This window comes from Rhinoderma darwinii, chromosome 2 (genome assembly GCF_050947455.1).
Source record: "Rhinoderma darwinii isolate aRhiDar2 chromosome 2, aRhiDar2.hap1, whole genome shotgun sequence".
In the NCBI taxonomy this organism is placed as follows: domain Eukaryota; kingdom Metazoa; phylum Chordata; class Amphibia; order Anura; family Rhinodermatidae; genus Rhinoderma; species Rhinoderma darwinii.
The window spans coordinates 112,349,504-112,370,493 of record NC_134688.1 but is presented as its reverse complement, the minus strand read 5'-3'; the positions used below and the strand labels follow the sequence as shown (position 1 = coordinate 112,370,493).

General features: G+C 45.3%; 1 protein-coding gene across 6 annotated transcripts in view; it reads left to right on the top strand.

Annotated features, from left to right (window-relative positions):
* SMARCC2 (SWI/SNF related BAF chromatin remodeling complex subunit C2) overlaps positions 1-20,990 on the top strand; it is a 151,302-nt gene that overhangs the window by 15,163 nt on the left and 115,149 nt on the right. For all 6 annotated transcript variants that reach the window (XM_075852147.1, XM_075852144.1, XM_075852143.1 and 3 more), the window contains exons 3-8: positions 8,221-8,306; positions 8,570-8,651; positions 8,861-8,953; positions 10,071-10,140; positions 12,304-12,373; positions 20,148-20,223. In XM_075852147.1, coding sequence (XP_075708262.1) covers positions 8,221-8,306; positions 8,570-8,651; positions 8,861-8,953; positions 10,071-10,140; positions 12,304-12,373; positions 20,148-20,223 — 477 coding nt within the window. The remainder of the gene's footprint in view (positions 1-8,220; positions 8,307-8,569; positions 8,652-8,860; positions 8,954-10,070; positions 10,141-12,303; positions 12,374-20,147; positions 20,224-20,990) is intronic.

The window sequence follows — 20,990 nt, the reverse complement described above, 5'->3', positions numbered from 1 at the left end:
TTGTAAACAACAAGCTGAATCGCTGCCACCTCACAGGCCATACGAGTGTGCCTTAGACCTGGTTCCCAACTCCACGCCTCCCAGAGGTAGAGTCTACCCTGTGTCTTTGCCCGAGACAGAGCCAATGTCTCGGTATATCCTAGAGAATCTGGAGAGAGGATTCATCCATAAGTCCTCCCCCCCCTGCTGGCGCAGGGGTTTTCTTTGTGGGGAAAAAAGATGGCTCCCTGCGTCCTTGCATTGATTACAATGTGTTGAATAATATCACGTTAAAAAACAAGTACCCGTTACCGTTGATCTCTGAACTCTTTGACCGCTTACGGGGGGGCGAGAATTTTCACCAAACTAGACCTTCGTGGAGCTTATAACCTGATTCGTATCCACGAAGGAGACGAATGGAAAACCGCGTTCAACGCTCATGATGGGCATTTCGAATACCTCGTCATGCCCTTTGGACTTAGTAATGCTCCTGCAGTTTTCCAGGCATTTGTTAATGCCATTTTTCGAGATCTATTGTACAGCTGTGTGGTGGTATACCTAGATGACATTTTAATCTTTTCTCCCAATATTCAGACTAATCGTGTGCATGTGCGCCAAGTGTTACAGCGTCTGCGAGAGAACTCCCTGTTTGCCAAACTGGAGAAATGTCTCTTCGAGAAAACCAGCCTGCCTTTCCTGGGGTATGTAATTTCCGACCAGGAGCTTCGAATGGATCCATCCAAGCTGTCCTCTATTCTAAACTGGCCTCGTCCGCAAGGACTCAAAGCTGTCCAACGCCTGCTGGGATTCGAAATTTGTTACCACCAGTTTATTCCTCACTTCTCCTCTATGACCGCTCCTATTTCTGCACTGACCAAAAAGGGGGTTAATGCCAAAGACTGGACCACGGAGGCCGAAGCCGCATTCCAAGCTCTTAAAATTGCCTTCTCTTCTGCTTCAGTCCTACATAGACCGGATTCCACCAAACCCTTTGTTCTGGAGGTCGATGCTTCATATGTGGGAGTCTGAGCTATTCTTTCACAAAAGAGTTGTAGATGGAGACTTGTGGCCTGTGGCTTTTTCTTCAAATCATTTACACCTGCAGAGAAAAATTACGGTATTGGAGATAAGGAACTTTTGGCTATTAAGTTGGCCCTGGAGGAGTGGAGACACCACTTTACCTGCAGTCTGCTCAACGCCTGAATCCTCGACAAGCACGGTGGGCATTATTCTTCTCCAGATTTGATTTCCATCTTCACTACAGACCCTGCTGGAAAGAACACACGCCTTATCTCACTCTTTTTGACCCCACAGATCAAGAGCCCAGTCCCCTGTTTATTATAGATCCAAAACGCATTATGATCGCTGCCCCGACTGAAGTGGTACACATTCCCTGATTGAAGACCTACGTACCCCCTAAACAATGGGATTGTGTTCTTCGCTGGGGTCATGTCTCCAGGGTTTCTGGGCACCCTGGCATCAAAAAGACTATCAATTTGATTAGCCGTCAGTACTGGTGGCCTTCCATGTTCCAAGATACTAAAGACTTTGTTTCAACCTGCTCCACCTGCTCTCAGAATAAATTCTCCCTTTGAAGACCTGCCAGCCTTTTGCATCCTCTACCCGTGCCTGACACTCCCTGGTCACACATTGCCATGGACTTCATTACTGATCTGCCAAGTTCTGCTGGGTGTAGCGTGAACTTGGTAGTCATGGATCGCTTTTCCAAAATGGCGCACTTTATACCCCTTTCAGGCCTTCTGTCATCTTCCCGACTGGCAACGCTGTTTATCAAGCACATCTTTCGCCTTCATGGTCTTCCTAAACATATTGTTTCTGACAGGGGAGTACAGTTCACATCTAAATTCTGGAGAGCCTTGTGCAAACTGCTGGAGGTCAAACTTGACTTCTCTTCCGCTTACCACCCTCAATCCAATGGTCAAGTAGAGCAGGTAAATCAAATACTTGAAAGTTTCCTCAGGAATTTTGTGTCTCCACGACAAGACGACTGGGCAAGTCTACTTCTATGGGCCGAATTTGCCTACAACAACCATATGAGGGAATCTACCAGCTCTTCTCCTTTCTTCTTGGTGTATGGCCAGCACCCAGGAATACCTCTACCAGTTTCTGTACCTTCTGAGGTTCCAGCTGCTAACATGGTCCATCGTGACTTTGTACATATATGGCAGGAGGCCAAGGACTCCATCCACAAAGCCGTAGCCAGGTTCAAGAGAAACGCGGATAAAAAAACGCAGGATACCGCCGCAGCTCTTTCCTGGGGATAAAGTCTGACTGTCCACCCGGTACATACGACTGAAGACCCCTTGTTACAAACTGGCTCCTCGTTTTCTGGGTCCTTATGCGATAACAGAACAGATTAATCTAGTAACTTTCAGACTTCGCCTTCCTCAGTCTCTGAAAATCTCTAATTCTTTCCACATTTCTCTGCTGAAACCTACAATATTCAACCGATTTTCCAAAAAAGTTCCTGTCCATCCTGCTCCTGCGGCTAGACAAAAAAGAAATGGAGACAGCACTACCGAATTTTCAAAGTGAAGATCCTTTTATTTATGCAAATGAGGCTTGCAAAAGTACAACTGGGCGTGTTGAAAAGTACAAGTGGGCGTGTATTATGTGCGTACATCGGGGCGTGTATTATGTGCGTACATCGGGGCGTTTTTACTTCTTTTACTAGCTGGGCGTTCTGACGAGAAGTATCATCCACTTCTCTTCAGAACGCCCAGCTTCTGGCAGATCACGCTGTGACGTCACTTCCCCAGGTCCTGCATCGTGTCGGCACCAGAGGCTACAGTTGATTCTGCAGCAGCATCAGTGTTTGCAGGTAAGTAGCTACATCGACTTGCCTGCAAACGCCGATGCTGCTGCAGAATCATCTGTAGCCTCTGGTGCCGAAGTGTCCTCGCTCGTCCGACACGATGCAGGACCTGTGAGTGACGTCACAGCGTGATCTCTCGAGAACACGCTGTCTGCACTGCCAGAAGCTGGGCGTTCTGAAGAGAAGTGGATGATACTTCTCGTCAGAACGCCCGGCTAGTAAAAGAAGTAAAAACGCCCCGATGTACGCACATAATACACGCCCAGTTGTACTTTTACTTTTCAACACGCCCAGTTGTACTTTTGCAAGCCTCATTTGCATAAATAGAAAAATGGTCATAACTTGGCCAAAAATGCTCGTTTTTTAAAAATAAAAACGTTACTGTAATCTACATTGCAGCGCCGATCTGCTGCAATAGCAGATAGGGGTTGCAAAATCTGGTGACAGAGCCTCTTTAAGTGCACAATATGTTGTGCCCAGTTCATGCTACTGAAGACAAATACCGCAAACTGTAAAGCGGGTTCTCCCGGGTATGGCAATGCCATATATGTGGACGTAAACTGCTGTATGGGCACACTGTAGGGTTCAGAAGGGAGGGAGCGCCATTTGGCTTTTGTAGCGCAGATTTTGCTTGGTAATAGTTTTGTTTTTGTTTTTTTGCTGGTATTTCAGTTTATAATGTGGGGGCATATATAAACTGTGAGGGGTACAACCTGGTATAATAAGAGGGTATAATAATGCAGTAAATAAATAACCCATTTTGGGGTTAAATGCGAATTTTTTTTTTTTTTTTTTACTTATTCCATTTTTTGGCAAGCAAGGTGACCAAAAACCAGCAATTCTGCCAATGTTTTTTTTTCTGCCTTTTTATTTATTTTTTTTTTTTTTTTACAGCGTCCACCGTGCACTATAAATTACATATTTACTTTATTCTTCAGGTTGATACCATTACGGCTGTACCATATGTATGTAGTTTTTTTTTAATGTTTTGCAGGGTCTGCACAATAAAATCACTTTTTTTCAAATAATTTTCCTTCGAAAAATGTATTTTTTTGTATCGCCATATTCTGAGAGCCATAACTTTTTTATTTTTCAGTTAGCTGTGGGAGGTCTTGTTTTTGCGGGACGGGCTGTAGTTTTTAATGGTATAATTTTTGGGTACATGCAACTTTTTGATCACTTTTTTTATTCCGTTTTGGGAGGGGTAGTGAGCAAAAAACAGCGATTATGGCATGGTTTTGTATTTTTTTACGGTGTTCATCATAATGGTAAAATAGCGTGATATTTTTATAGTTTGGGTCGTTACGGACGCGGCGATCTAACCACCTAGCAACCATCGGGTACGATCTAACCACCTAGATGCAGCGATCGCTTTTAATCACTGCATCTAAGGGGTTAATCGGCCGGATCGGAACCTAGCTCCGATCCTGCCTGTTACAGCAGGGTGTCAGCTGTGACAAACCGCTTTCACGCGCAGCTGATGGCGCAGGCCCAGCTTCTGAGCCTGCACCGTTTTCTTGGTCCTAATAGCAAGGCTTCTAGGCCCCACCTCTGGGCAGGGCCCTAAAAGGCTTGTGTACTTTGCAGACCAGCAGGCCATTGTTAGGCCACAAGTTACCATAGCAACCATCGGCATCCCCGAAACTATGTTGTAGGGATGTTGACAGGCTAGAAATCAAAAGCAATCGCTACATCTAAGGGGTTAATTGGCCGGATCAAAGGCTAGCTCCGGTCCTGGCCGTTACAGTGGGGCGAGGTGTCAGCTGTAATATACAGCTGACACCCGGCGGTGATTCTGTTCCAGCTCCATCACCATCATGTACAGTTACGTGGGAATGCGCTAACACATGACCCACGACGTAACTGTATGTGATTTTGTGGGAAGGGGTTAAAGATGATTGGTAAATTATGTAAATCACGTATAAAATATAAACTAAGGCAAAAATAATTGTTTTTCTACATTTTTCTCATATGTTTGCCTTTCATGTTTACGAGTATATTGGTAACTCAAGATCATGCCCAAACAAAGTACAACTCGTCCCTTAAAAACAAAGCCTCATGCAGCCATGTCTGAGTAAAAGGAAAATAGTCAGTATTTGGGGAAATTCCGGACCAGAAGGGGTTATTAAGGCTATCTCGTGTTCTGGTATGATTTGCACTAAGGCTAAGTTCACACTTGCGTTGTATAATCCGTTACACTGATCCGTTTTTAGATCAGAATAAGGCCCCATGCACACGAACGTAAAAACGCCCGTAAAACTTCTATTGGCCACGGGTACCTCCCCGTATGAAGTCTATGGGGCTCCCGTAATTACGGGTGACTACGTGTGTGCACCCGTAATTACGGGAGCGTTGCTAGGGGATGTCAGTAAATAGTCACTGTCCAGGGTGCTGAAAGAGTTAAACGATCGGCAGTAACTCTTTCAGCACCCTGGACAGAAACTACCGATCACAATATAGATCAACCTGTAAAAAAAAAAAAAGACGTTCATACTTACCCAGAACTCCCTGTTTCTTCCTCCAGTCCGGCCTCCCGGGATGACGTTTCAGCCCATGTGACCGCTGCAGCCAATCACAGGCGAATCACAGGCTGCAGCGGTCACATGGACTTCCACGTCATCCAGGGAGGTCGGGCTGGATGTCAAGAGAGGGACGCGTCACCAAAGCAACGGCCGGGTAAGTATGAATTTCTTTTACTTTTACCTCGGAAAGGGCTGCCCCTTCTCTCTATCCTGCACTGATAGAGAGAAGGGGCTGCGGATTAGTGCAGTGCAATTTTGCAGTGAAAACGTACCAGTAAATACGGGTGGAATACTGGTGACACCAGACCCGTATTTACGGGCACGGGTCCGTAAATACTGGTGCAATACGGGTCGAATACGTGTGACCAAGGACCTGTATTTACGGGAGGGAAAAAATATGTTCGTGTGCATCAAATCAAAACGGATACATTAAATATCCCATTGAAATCAATGGAATTTTTAATTGCATTCGTTAGCATCCGTTTGCGTCCGTTATGTTAGTCATCCGTTTTTTTTAACGGAGATAAAAGTGCAGCGTACAGGACTTTTACTGCGTTCAAAAAAGCAGATATCTAACGGATGGGTTACATTGGTGTCCATGTAAAACGGATATAAACGGATTGTAATCCCTTTGAATTTGTTATTTTAATTTCAATTAGATTTTTAACTGATCCGTTTTTTGTTACGTTTTAGGGCCTGTTCACATTAGCGTTGCCTGTCCGTTGAGGGGTTCTGTCGGAGGTTTCCATTGGGTTAACCCCTCAATGGAAAGGCAGCGCTGATATGAACACAGCCTTATTCATTTTTATAAACAAATAGCATTATAAAACAAAAACCATATACATACAAAAGGTATGTACAGTAAATGAATAAACTCTGTCAACACATCATGTTAATAAGAGAATACCCAACAAAATCAGGAATAAACAATGTCGTAGCAGTAAAGAGAGGTAGAAATCTCCTCAATCCTACCACGACAGAGCATATTTTCTATAGTCGTTCAGCTGCGAGCATAAGATGGGGAACGTCACCTATTTTGAAGGGAGAAAGAAAGGGGAGGGGAAAGGAGGTTGTGGTGAACCTGTACTCCAATGTGTAGAATCACTGTAGGCAGGAAGCAGATGGCTACTTATATAGTCCAGACGTACGCAGTCGAGTCACATTATTATGTCCACCTCATACTTTCCATGTCGGCAGCACGTAGCCCATGAAGGGAGTGATTTGTCGTGGGCCGGCTTGGTGGGTATATAAGGTGTACGATAGGCTGTCTGACACATATCACTCGTTGTTGGCATGGGTAAAAGGGGCGATTTATCAGAGTTGCAAAAAGGGATGATTATTGGCTTTTGGGCCAAGGGTGGCCGTATTTCTCAAACAACGCAGTTTGTGAACTGTTCATGTGGTGGTGTGGTGAAATAGCGCAATTAGTAATAATCGACGTGGAAACTGCGGAGCATCGCGTGCCATTGATGTGAGAGGTGAACGTCGGCTAGGAAGGTACGTGAGGGTCATACGACACGCTACAGTGGAGCAGCTCACCGTGAAAATCAACCAGGGGGCTACCAGACGCGTCTAAAACAACAGTTTAGAGAACCCTACTGCGTAAGGTGCTCCGAAGCAGACGGATGGTCACTGGTCCTATGCTAACAAAGGTGGATTGGAAAAAAAGGCTTCAATTTGCACGACCGTATCGGAATGGGACCACCGATGATTGGCAAAGGGTTGCCTTCTCCACTGAGTCACGTTTTCTGCTTCATCGAACGAATGTACGTTGGCATGTTAGGCGAGAAACAGAGAACAAACACCCTGCAACCATTGCTGGAGGAACACAAGCTGGTGGCAGCAGCGTTTATGGTCTGGGGATTTTTTTCATGGCATTCTCTGGGCCCACTCATCCACGTGGAAGCCATTCTGAACCGATTTGGGTGTGAATCCATCGTTGCAGATCACGTTCACCCATACATGCGGTTTGTCTTCCCTGGGGCAGATGGAATCTTCCAGCAAGACAATGCGACATGTCACACGGCTAGAAATGTCCGACAGGCCTTAGAAGAGCACGACGAAGACTTCCAAGTACTTCCCTGGATCCCTAATTCGCCAGATTTGAACCCAATTGAGCATCTGTGGGACCACCTCGATCGTCTTGTTCACTCTATCGATCCTCCCCCACGCACCCTCCAGCAAATGTGGGATGCACTGCAGTCAGCATGGCTCCAGATACCTTGGACCACCTACCAGCACCTTATTGAGTGACTCCCAGACCGTCTAGCTGCTGTCCGTGCTGCACACGGCGGTTCCTCTGGATATTAGCTGGTGGTCCTAATAATGTGATTTGACTGTGTATATAATGATGAGGGTGGAACTACTTGGGGCAGAACGCAGCATATGAGACAAAAGCAGGAGAGATAGCATCCTCAACTCATCAGTGTACGGTATGTGGAAGATGAGAGGAAAGTGATCCAGCGGGACCACGTATGTATGTAACGGGTGGTGGCCTCTTGAGATTGGGCAGTGAGATCCTCCATCAATTGTCAGGGACAGAAGGGTACCATTTAGAAAGGGAAGTCGGGACGCGATACCATCGGGATACTATTTTAAAACTGGTTTCTTGGGCACGTGCAGCAAACTAATATTCTTTTTTTTTTTATCCTTATTCTGATCTAAAAACGGATCAGAGTAACGGATTATACAACGCAAGTGTGAACTTCGCTTAAGAGCAGCTGGCAGTTATGAAATACATTCAAGTTTTTTTTGGGGGGGGGGGGGGGGTTTGTTTTTTATCATGGTTGCTATAGTCATAAACACCACGCATCAAATGTTTTCATGTTGCCGTTACCTGCTAAAGTCAAATGTTTATTTAATCTGATGATTCTTGTTTTACAGATGAAATGCTTCCTGGATTTCAAAGTCGGAGGATCTCTTTGTCATATTCTTGCTGCTGCTTATAAATTTAAGAGCGACCAAGGATGGTAAGAGACTTTCTTTACATTCGTTGTTGTGGCTTCAGAACTGAGTACAAGTGGCTATCATCCCCGGTGAATTGATATGGGCAGAAGTGGGGAATAGTGCATTATCAATATGTGCCACCAGACATTCTGCAGAATGGCAAGTGACATCCCTTTACTTGGAAAACAAAGCAAATAAAAAATATATTTTCCAGCATCCCCTACATATTTATGGATGTAAACATACCTTTAACTTGTCTCTAATTTGAATCTCCTGTTCCTTTTAGGCGTAGGTTTGATTTCCAGAACCCTTCACGCATGGATCGGAACGTAGAAATGTTCATGAACATTGAAAAGTCCCTTGTGCAGGTCTGGATGCCTTCTCTTTTCGCCTAGTATGGTGGGGTGATCTTCTAGAGGCAGTGCGCTGTGAACACATCATACTCATTATTTGCTATTGATACTCTTTAGAGAATAAAAACAAATTCAAATACCTTGATGGTTTTTACTTCGAAATAATGTTTTTCTGTAATGATACATTTTTTATTTATTGAATATTCCCCTTTTTAACCGTTCAGAACAACTGTCTGTCCCGACCAAATATATATCTTCATCCAGACATTGATGCAAAACTGCAGAGCAAGCTTAAAGACATTGTTAAAAGACATCAGGTAATATAAGTGTGACTGTTTGGTGTGTGAATATGATTTTCTTGCACTGTCACTGCCCAAGATGTATGGAAGGCTCTGTGCACACTTCGATTTATACCTTACATTTGCGCCCATATAAGTTAAATGTAGGCTGTGACGGATGCCTTACAGTGGCATCTGTCACTATAGAGTAAGTCACTATATGACTAAGGACCCTAGCGGTCTGAAACGCGTAAGCGTGGTCCCGGGATTTTTGTTTTAATCTTTCTGTTTTAAAATGACCGAAATAACCATTAACTTTTATACTGAGTGCTGGATACGCCTTTCATTGTTCACTTCCACTACCTAGTATAATTGTATACGTTAAACGTATTCGTCATGAACAGCTATTGAAAAGCTCATGACTTATGTTAAACGTATACCTGTTATGTAGGCCATACAATAGAAAACTTTCATGTTAATAAAACACATGCTGCGCGGTATATGGGTTTTTTTTGGGTTTTTTTTTGCAGCATGGAAAAGCTTAGCCCTCTAGTCCTCAAGTTGGACTGACGTATACCAGCCCCGACGGAGGCCAAAAAGAAACTCTTTTGGCTTCTAGCCGCAGCAAGAACTGTGTGCCACCGGCTGCTCATAACGCTTCAGTATAGCCCTAACAGCCCTGCTGCAAACAGCAGCCATGGAGCAGCTGGCATCACAGACTTTACACAGTTCGTGCTGCTGCTAGAAGCCAAATCGACAATACAAGTGATTTAAAAAATTAAAAAAACTATTATAGTGCACACTTGTGCACTATAATCATTTTTCACTGACAGTGGAGGTACGCTTTAAAGGAGCTGGGATTTCTCAAGACAGTATTACACAAGTAATATTTTTTATTTTTTTTTGTTTAGACACTTCTGACTGTCTAGGGGTTTATAAACAAATGGCGTTTTACTGGTTTATGCTAGTGTTCTGTATCAGTTTAAATGGCTTTGTTCACTCATGACAGCCCCTGTGAGTATGCCCTATGGCATGCATTCTTTTTAGGAAGACATCCCTGAAAAAGCAATTGAATATCTATATCATTTGGATTATTGTATCTGTTATTTACAATATGCTTTTTATGTTATATCCTATTGTCATATTCTATTTGCAGGGCACAGTGACAGAGGACAAAAGCCATGCTTCCCATGTGGTTGTTCCAGTTCCTGGCTCCTTGGAAGAAGGTTAGAATATCATTCTTATCTTCACATAAAAATGTATCCGGACTAAGGGAACAGTAAACCTAAAAATTAATTATAAAAGTAAAACGAATATAAACGTGTACCCAATGTTTGTCAGTCTGTATGATGTTTTGTATGTTCCTGAAACAAACAATCTTGTAGAAATTCTGCAGAAAATGCAGATGCTAGTTTCTTGTTAATCTGTTCCATTTTCAATGGGTAAATCTGTGTGCCCTACTGCAGACCGCAAAGAGGGGGGAGGCACCTATTGCAGCCAGTTGTCTGAGAAGGAGGGGGGGGGGGATAGCTGATCTTCTGGGACACTGAGGAGTTCCCTATATATTTCTCAGTATTAATTACAGTATGAGACAAAATAGGAGCAAAGGAAAGCATAAATTTAAGGGAGAATTTGTTGGGATATTTTTTGTGTGCATTTTGTATGTTGTGTTCTTTTAACCCGTTAGTGACCACCCATAGGTGTTTTACGGCGGTCACTAATGGGTTTTATTCTGATGCAGTAGCTTTTTTACAGCACTGTATCAGAATAAAGCGGCGCCGCTCGGAGGAGTAAAACCTCCCTGAGGTGAGGGCTTGGAGCAGACCTGCTCGAGTGGGCGGGATCGAAATTTGCATCGATCCCGCCCATTCAACCGCTTAGATGCGGTGCTCAATAGCGAGCGCCGCATCGAAGTGGTTTTAGAGGGAGGGGGCTCCCTGTCTCACCCCATCGGCACACCCACCCGCAATGCGATCGTGGGAGTGCCGACGGTTTTTTATGGCAGCCGGTGGCCTAACAAAGGCCCCCGGGTATGTCCTTGGCCAATACCTTACGTATGCCTGTCAGTTTTACACTGACCGTTAATAATACATTGTAATACCGAAGTATTGCAGTGTATTATAAAAGCGAAACAATGATCGCGTAGTAAAGTCCCCTAGTGGGACTAAAAAAAAAGCATAATAAAGTTTATAATTAATAAATAAAAATCCCAAGTAAAAAAAAATAATTAAAAACCCACTTTTTCCCCTTACAAAATGCTTCATTAAGAAAAAAAAAAAAACACAAAAAAGTGAAAAGTACCAAACGCATATTTGGTATCGCCGCGTCCGTAATGACCTCAACTATAAAACGATTACATTATTTAACCCGCACGGTGAACGCCGTAAAAAATAAAATAAAAAAACAATGCCACAATTGCTGTTTTCTGTTTATCCTGCCTTCAAAAACATTTGATAAAAAGTGATCAAAAAGTCTTGTGTACTCCAAAGTGGTACTAATAAAAACTAGAAGTTGTCCCACAAAAAAAAGCCCTCATACCGCTATGTCAGCAGAAAAATCAAAAAGTTATGGCTCTTAAAATATGGTGACACAAAAACAAATTTTAAAAAAAAGTGTATTTACTTTGTAAAAGTAGTAAAACATAAAAAAAAACGATATAAATTTGGTATCGCTGCAATTGTAACGACTCGCTGAATAAAGATGTTATGTTATTTATACCACACAGGAGACAGCGTAAATTTAAGACCCAAAAAAAGAATGGCAAAATTGCTGTGTTTTTTTTTACCCCCCCCCCCCCCCCCGCAAAAGAAAAGTTAATAATAGTTAATCGATACGTTTTATGTACCCCAAAATGGTGCTAGTAATCAATACAATTTGTCGACAGAAAAATAAAAAAACTTACAGCTCTTTGAATGCAACGATGAAAAAACTAAAAAAATTGCTTGGTCATTAAGGCCAAAAATAGGCTGGTCACTAAGGGGTTAAGCTAGCCTTACTCTGATGCTGCAGAGGAAATGTCATCCACCCCTTTATGTTTGATAAATGTTGTTACCTCTACTCTAGCCTATGGTCAGGGCAATGGTGGTGTACAACTATTGGGCAGGAAAGGCTGCCTTCAGGTGCTCATTGACCTCTATAGAGCGCTAGCGTCTTCCAGATAACTTAGTGTTTTGTAATATTGAGCCAATGTAAGAGAAGATCTATATCCTTAGATTGTTGATCTAAAGCCTAAAATAATTGGTGCAAGTGCCATATGTGTGAGATCTTTTATTCTAGGCATCCTGCTATGAATGCTATAAGGGATCTTGTAGTTTGTTCTTTTTTATCTTTCTGCTATGTAGACAATTTTTTACTTCACTTACAATTTTGCTGTGGTGTTCTTTGTTTAGAGGAATGGGTGAGGCCAATAATGAAGAGAGACAAGCAAGTTCTTCTTCACTGGGGTTATTATCCAGATAGGTAAGAGTATATCATGACTCCATACTTTAGACCACGGCTTTCTTTTGCACATTGGTGTCCTGTGTGATTGGGCAGCGGGTCTGCGTGGCTCATCAACACCTCAATACCCTTGGAGCCCAGCTCAATGACACATGGATGGATGTTTGTTTCTGTTTGAGCATTGGGTATTCATGTATTAAAGAGTTGGCCTTTCTTGGATGTTCATACAAGGCATAGCTGGAATACAAATTGAGATAATAACAAGTCCGCTGCAGCTAAACTAGTTACTATATAGCAACACGCTAACTGTAAAGCCAATGTTAAAGGGGTTGGCCACTTACTTGCTAATGTAAACCAATGTATGTTGTTGATTATATGCTACCTACCAATATATTCTTTTTATCTGTCATCTCATTGGGGGACACAGACCATGGGTATATGCTGTTGCCACTAGGAGACATTACACTAAGAATAAAAAAGTGTTGGTCCCTCCTACTGTATATACTCCTCCTACAGTCACTGAGCTAGTAGTCAGCCTTAGGAGGAGGCTGTCTTTGCTTTTCTTTGTTAGTTTATTTTTTTATTTTCTTCCAGCGGGGTAACAGGGGTCTCCCTACTTTCCCCAAAGTCTGGCAAGCGCTCAGTGTTTCAATGCGCTATTATTCCCGTGCCATGCTGAAGACACGAGGGACAACAGTGCAAGCTCCTCTGTCGCCCACCAGCCTCTTCTCTACTTGTGCACCATGAGCCTGGCACATTTTTCACACACTTTTTTTCTGACACATCTCTTGGGCGCACTACTCTACCCAGCGCTACTGTGTTGGGCGACTCCTTGCTCACATTGCTGCTATTGGTGGGCCCCGAGTACCCCAAGGGTACCTGAGGTGGGTACACGGTCCCCTATGTCCTGCATCCCATGGCCGCCATTTCCCGATACTGGCTGCCATCTTTTCGGCTCTTTATTAAGGGACGGGACTTGTTCCCCTGCTCCTGGCTATCAATTGGTGCGCATTACCGTGGGCAACCAATCGCAGCAAAGAGAGGGGGCGTGTCATCTCCCAATTTCTGATTTTCACAGGATAGCAGAGACACAGCATCACTGGACCTCTCCATGGCTGCTGTTGGTGCTGGCACCACGTGGTTCATTCTCCAAATGGGTAGAATATGCCTTTGGCATCCCCTCCTTCATTCCTAAAACCTTCTAAGACCCTGAACCAGTAAATTACACTAGGGGAGCATATAACTAGAATACTCTAAGTTATCTCAAGTGGCCATTTCACCCTTCTAAGAGAGTCACAGCCCTGCCTTTTTGGAGTATATTGAGTGGATCCCATAGTCCCTAGTTTTTTCGCCGTTCCAACTGATTACTGTGGTGACCACTATACTGCCATGTCAGACACCGGAAGAGAATTATCCTTTCAGGTACATTATGTAGTTTGTTTCCTCTTCCCCATGTAGCCAAAAATTCTTATGTGGTCAACCTACTCCTTTGTGCGATGCAGCCTGCCCTCCAGGCAAAGCATCTGTGGATGCCATCCAGGGTTGCCCAACCTCCACTTCAGAAATTTTGGACAACTGAACTAAAAATCACGTACGGACCAAAATTTGTACGTACGGACACATTACAAAATCGTTACCTGTGCACTGTGCAGTGTTCTAGGAGTGACTCACCAATCACAGCCTCGTCTGTAGCTTTCCCCCGCTAACTTAGGTGATGTTTTCTCTGATTAGTCGTTCACTTTCCCTTTTTTTTTTTTCTCCATCCGCGTGATGACTTATTCCATACTTGTCTCTGCAGAATTTGACACACAGACATGTTGGCTTCTTGCTTTTTCTAGCACCCTCCACACCTATACCCCATCCTCTAAACAAACTCATAATCCACAGTATCCCAGACTTTAATAATGATCCCTTAGTGCTTGACCCAATAAAAGTTCCCCATCAGTAACCGTAACCCCCTTGTAAATGGCGCTGCACAGCTCCCCCTTGTAAATGGCGCTGCACAGCTCCCCCTTGTAAATGGCGCTGCACAGCTCCCCCTTGTAAATGGCGCTGCACAGCTCCCCCTTGTAAATGGCGCTGCACAGCTCCCCCTTGTAAATGGCGCTGCACAGCTCCCACTTGTAAATAGCTCCTCACTGCCCCCCTTGTAGATGGCGCCACACTGCCCCCCTTGTGGGTGGCGCCACACTGCCCCCCTTGTGGGTGGCGCCACACTGCCCCCTCTTGTGGGTGGCGCCACACTGCCCCCTCTTGTGGATGGCTCCACACTGCCCCCTCTTGTGGATGGCTCCACACTGCCCCCTCTTGTGGATGGCTCCACACTGCCCCCTCTTGTGGATGGCTCCACACTGCCCCCTCTTGTGGATGGCTCCACACTGCCCCCTCTTGTGGATGGCTCCACACTGCCCCCTCTTGTGGATGGCTCCACACTGCCCCCTCTTGTGGATGGCTCCACACTGCCCCCTCTTGTGGATGGCTCCACACTGCCCCCTCTTGTGGATGGCTCCACACTGCCCCCTCTTGTGGATGGCTCCACACTGCCCCCTCTTGTGGATGGCTCCACACTGCCCCCTCTTGTGGATGGCTCCACACTGCCCCCTCTTGTGGATGGCTCCACACTGCCCCCTCTTGTGGATGGCTCCACACTGCCCCCTCTTGTGGATGGCTCCACACTGCCCCCTCTTGTGGATGGCTCCACACTGCCCCCTCTTGTGGATGGCTCCACACTGCCCCCTCTTGTGGATGGCTCCACACTGCCCCCTCTTGTGGATGGCTCCACACTGCCCCCTCTTGTGGATGGCTCCACACTGCCCCCTCTTGTAAATAGCGCTGCACACTGCCCCCACTTGTAAATAGCGCTGCACACTGCCCCCACTTGTAAATAGCGCTGCACACAGCCCCCACTTGTAAATAGCGCTGCACACAGCCCCCACTTGTAAATAGCGCTGCACACAGCCCCCACTTGTAAATAGCGCTGCACACAGCCCCCTCTTGTAAATAGCGCTGCACACAGTCCCCTCTTGTAAATAGCGCTGCACAGCTCCCCCTTGTAAATAGCGCTGCACAGCTCCCCCTTGTAAATAACACCACACAGCAAACCGAGCAGAGAGAGTTAGTAGTAGCCTACCGCTACCACTCTCCACTCCGCTTCTAACGTGAATCACCGAGGGGCCGAGGTGGTCATGCGACGGAGGTCCTCTTCTGGCTGGGGTCGGTGATAGCCCCGGAATGGACTAGTCCAGTCACCTGACCTCATGTCGCTGACGTGAGGTCAGGTGACTGGATTTGCCCACTCCAGGCACAGACCCCACTTGGCAGTATATTTTCAGATTCCGCTGTCAAGCGGAATCTGAAAATATGCCAGGCTGCGGCCTTTGCACTGTGCATGTCCATTTTGGCGCATGCACAGTGAAAAGTTCCAGGGGAATAAAGAAAAATCCCGGACCGTTTTTTTCTGCCAGACACTACAGACGGCATAAAAAAACACCCATTTTTTGCGGACTGTCTGTAAATTTACGGACAGTTGGCAACCCTGATGCCATCCCCCTGGCCCAAACATCTCAGCCACCTCCCAGCAATACCCAAAACCGAACCGCAGTATGCTCATTCCCTCTCCAGCGACGTCAGTGACTTCTCCAATGTCACCTAGTCGATGATGGGCCTCTCTGTTTGCCTTTCCAACCAACCTTCTTGGGACTCTCTGTATTCTTCCCGTGGCAGGCCTCCTAAACGGCTCGCTGGGAATCCTTGTCTGTGGGTGAACTCTCGGATTTCAATTCGGAGCTGGATGACGAGCAATCCTCCAAGTTGTCCCTTCTGGAGACGGTCACCTTCCTTCCTCCCCAGGCAATCGCACAAACCTTATGCGTTTGAAGAGGTATTCTGCAAGGAATGGAAACATCGTGATAAAAAATTAGCTCAGACCTCTCACCTGGATCTTATGTATCCTTTTCCAGATTATATTTCCTCAAAATAGGTGAATCCTCCGTCTGTGGATTGTTTCTCCAGTTTCCCATCTGGACCAGAACACTAATCTTCTGAAGACCCACTCCGCCTCATTACGCGATCCTATAGACCATTACATTGAATCATTCTCCAGGTGTTCCCTTAAGGCAGCTGGCTCTGCCTTGCGGCCAATCTTTGCTTCCGCATGAATCAGCAAGTCTCTATTGATTGGGATCACTATCTCCATTATGGTTTCCTTTTAAGGAACGCCCCCTGAAGATCTGGTGGGTCTCTAACCAGCTATCCGACGCTTCCAAATATCTGTGCAAGGTCTCCCTGGATCGCTTTGCCTTGTGGATCGCACCTTCTCTTCCATGGTCGTCGTGCGTCGGACGGCATGGCTAAAATGCTGGTCTGCCAACACTGTTACTAAGCGCTCCTTGGCGGCTCATCTCTTCGTTGAGTTGAGTCTCTTTGGAGGCCGCTTAAACAAAATCATCTGAGGCAACAGGTGGTAAAATCACTCACCTACATCCAACTAGAGCTGGATATGCTCCTAATCCCAAGAAACTGGACCTTGTTATCCTCCCTTTCGTAGACTCCTCGATCCACGGGCATCCGGACAGCAGGCAAGACTGGTTCCACCTGAAGTTGCGACCACACGGGACTCGAGTGGGGAGCAGACTTACTAGTCTTCAAGGACATCTGGCACTATCACATCTCTGATGCCTGGATGCGTGAAGCAGTCTCCTCAGGGTACGAGATCAAATTTATACGCCTTCCGCCTGACAAGTTCTTTCAGTCCACACCCTATCTGTCACCTTCTAGGGCAGCTGCCTTTTTTGGAAAGGTAGATTCAAGAAGTCATTGTCCCTGTTCCTGCAGGCCAACAATTTTAAGTTTTATTAAAATCCTTTGTTGTCCCTAAAAGGCACGGTTCAGTTCATCCCATTCTTGACCTAAAATGACTGAACACCTTTTTAATATCTGTCATTTCTACATGGAGTACCACCCTTCGGTGATTACCTCCACTGAACAGGGGGACTTCCCTCATTGGACATAAGGGGCGCGTACCTGCAATTTCCCATTTGCCTGTCCCATGAGCGCTTTCTGTGATTTGCAATTATCGAACCACTACTAGTTTTTGACCGTCCCGTTCGGCCTACCGACAAAGATTCTTTCTGTGATCATGGCGCTTCTTTGTTCCAGGGGAATTTCAGTTATTCCCTATCTGGATGATATACTTTTCAAATCCACGTCCTGGGAGGACAGCCTGACCAGCCTACAAATTACTCTGGATAGCCCAACTCGCTTCAGATGGATTGTCAACCAACCTAAATCCTAGCTGACTCCCTGTTGGAGACTCACTTTCCTGGGAATTGTGTTCGACACCGAATTGGGTGTCACTTCCTCCAAAGAAATTGTCCACCCTGTAGCATGGAGTCTGCGCTCTCAGCAGGGCACTCTAGGCACCATGGTGGCTTCCATTGAGGCTATTCCCTTTACTCAGTTTCTCACTCTTCATAGGGCGATCCTCAACCAGTGGAAACGCTCTGCGGATTCCCTGGACTGCCGAATCCTTCTTCACTGACTGTCCACCGGTCTCTTCTCTGGTTGCTCTCCTCGGCGATCCCTCAAGGCCGCTCCTTTCTCCCGCTCTGCTGGCACGCCCTCTCCACGGACACCAGCCTTCAGGGTTGGGGAGGTGCCGACCGGTCCGAGTCCAGACAGGCAGTCGTCTATCTCAATAACCAAGGCGGGACATGGAGTTCGATGAAGGAAGCATTCTAGATTCTGGAGTGGGCGGATATTCACGTTACAGCTCTCTTGGCAGTCTACATTCCTTGGGTCAACAATTGGGTTGCGGAGCATTGCAGTTGCGAACAGTTCCCTGGCGCTTACCTCTCTTATGCACCTCTCTTCCACCCGATTTTACAACCGCTACCTTTAACAGCGTGGCTTTTGAAGCCACAGTACGGAAATCTTGAGACATCGCAGCGGGTCATCCAAACCATGTTAAAGGCCCAGAAGCCTTTTTCGGCCCACATTTATCACCGTACTTGGATGAAGTATCTGCAGTGGTGTGAGGATCAGCATTTTCCTCCCTTGTTTTTCCCCTTGCCCAGGCTCTTGGCGTTTCTCCAGGAGGGTTTGGATTATGGACTTGCCTCTCATAGAAGGCAGGTATTTGCAGGGTTTTTAAAAAAATATTTTATGAGAAGTCTGCCATTCAAACCGACGTCTGGACATTTTTCAGGCAGTTGCACACGCAGTGCCACCACCAATCGGCCCCCAACTTCGTCTTGGGATTTGTCTTTCATTCTCTCTGCAATGCAGTCAGCTATTTTTGAACCTCTTAGTGAGATTTTGTTGAGTATGCTCATCTGGAAGATGTGGTGTTCATTGTGACGGTGACCTCCATCCATGGGGTTATTGGAGCTGACGGCCCTATATTTGTGTCCTCCGTATTTGAGTCTCCATTAAGATAAGGCGGTGGTTCGCACAGTGCCCTCTTTATTTACTTTTTTGCCCAAGGTGATTTCCTCCTTCCACATTAATGAGGATATTGTTTTGCTGCCCTTCTGCCATCATATGTGCATCCCAAGAAATACTCTCTTCACAATTTTGGATGTCGTCCGGGCCTTGCGGGTCTACCTATCTGTCACTTCCTCATTTCGCCACTCCGACTCCTCGTTCATGGTCCCAGAGGGTCAGAGGAAGGGCTTGACGGCCTCTAAGGCTAAAATAGCTTGATAGCTGCGGTTGGCTCAAACCCCCGTTCAGGCTTTCGGCCCATTCCATTAGGGGCGGTTGATGCTTCCGGGGCTGTGCGCCATCAGGCTTCGGCTCTTCAGCTTGGCAAGGTGGCTACCTAGTCGTTTTTGCACGCATTCACCAAATTTTCAGGATGCATACCATTCCGTCCGCAAATTCTTCTCTTGATCGAAAAGGTGTTGCAGGCATCTGTGAATTGGACAAGAAAAGGATTTTAAGGTGAGTACTCAAAAAAAACAAAAAACAAAAAAAACAAATGACATTTTTGAAGTTGTATACCCTTTTTTTAAATTTCTGAAGTCACGCCCCCTTGCTGACCCAGCCTTCGGTCTCATCCGGACAGCGCTCCCGTCCATAAGATGGCTGTAGGTGTAGGACATGTAATAAGATACATCATTAAGCCTCCTCTACTGTGACTGCGCTACTTTCCTGCGCTCAATGTGTTATCTTGGCAACGAGGCGTGACTTCAGAATTAGAGAAAATGGGACACAACTTCAAAAAAGCATTTTTATGTAAGGAGCATATAATAATAATAATTAACACACATTATTTTACATTAGCAATAAAGTGGCATACCCCTTTAATAAAATGTAGAGCTTCACTTTAAGTTATATTCAACCTTAATGTGCCTAAAGTTCACTACCAATAAGGCGCGTTTCAAGTCTACACTACAATATGTAGCAGTTTAGCTCTGTTCACCTTTTTGTTTATGACTGAAACCACAACGCAAACTACAATGCATAGCTGGATCAGTCACACAGCGCACAACGTACCCCATTGGCTAACAATGGGGTCCGTCGGGTTCCACCAAGATATCCGTTGTTTTCACAAGAAAAATAGCGCTGCATGCATTTGAATTGCTTTGAATTGATGGAATCTGTGACAGAGGCTCCAAAATTCAAATACTTCTGTGCCTTTGTTCAGGTGGCTTCTGTACTTTATCGTAGGTAAAAATCCTGCGTGGACATATAAACACCTAATTTTGCTACATGCTCTTGTTAAATGTATTATTTATTTGATGGCATTGCAGAAAATAATTTCTGTCTACCCTTATTTTTTTTATTTTTTAAGTTATGACACTTGGATTCCGGCTAGTGAGGTGGAAGCTCCAGTGGAGGATGCACCTACCCCAGAAAAGCCCCGTAAGGTAAATCTTTATAGTTTATGTACAGTCATTTCTGTTAGCAGATCCCTCCATAACTTGTAAATGCAGATTTGTTTATTAGGCAGTTTGAGCAATACCGTAATGAGAAGTTGCAGTCTTACTATCCATGTAATATATTGAGTACGTATGTTCCGTAGTATCAATACTAACCGCTTTCTCTGGATAGGAATAGGGACTTGGGTCCCCGTGTTCTTGGTAAAGGTGATTGTTGTGGGGCAACCTCTTTAAGTCTGTTTACTAATCCATTTAATTGTCTGCTGGGGCCCATATTTAGTTGGAGTTATCTGATTGTGAAACATTCCCTGTAAGGCTACATTCACACGAGCATGTCTGATTTGTGTGCGTAAAAAACGCAGCATATTTCCAGCGGTTCATGTGCATGCACCATCAGTGTGCTTTGCGTGTGGCATGTGTTTTTCATGTCCGTGCAAGCACTTCTTTTTTTATTTATTTATTTTTATTTAATTTCTTTGTAACTGATGCGTGAAACATAGAGAGCGCACGGATGTCGTCCGTCTGCTGTCTGTGTGTTTCATGCACGCGTAGACTTCAATGGGTGACAAGGTGCGCAAAAACACCGATATAGGACATGCAGTGAGTTTCACACAACGGACGCTTGCTGCCTGAAAACTCACGCATGTCTGAATAGCACCATTGAAATGAATGGGTCCGTGTCCTGTCCGTTATTTTAACGGACATCACAAGGACGAGTATTTCGCTCGTCTGAATGAGCCCTTATAGCAAAATCG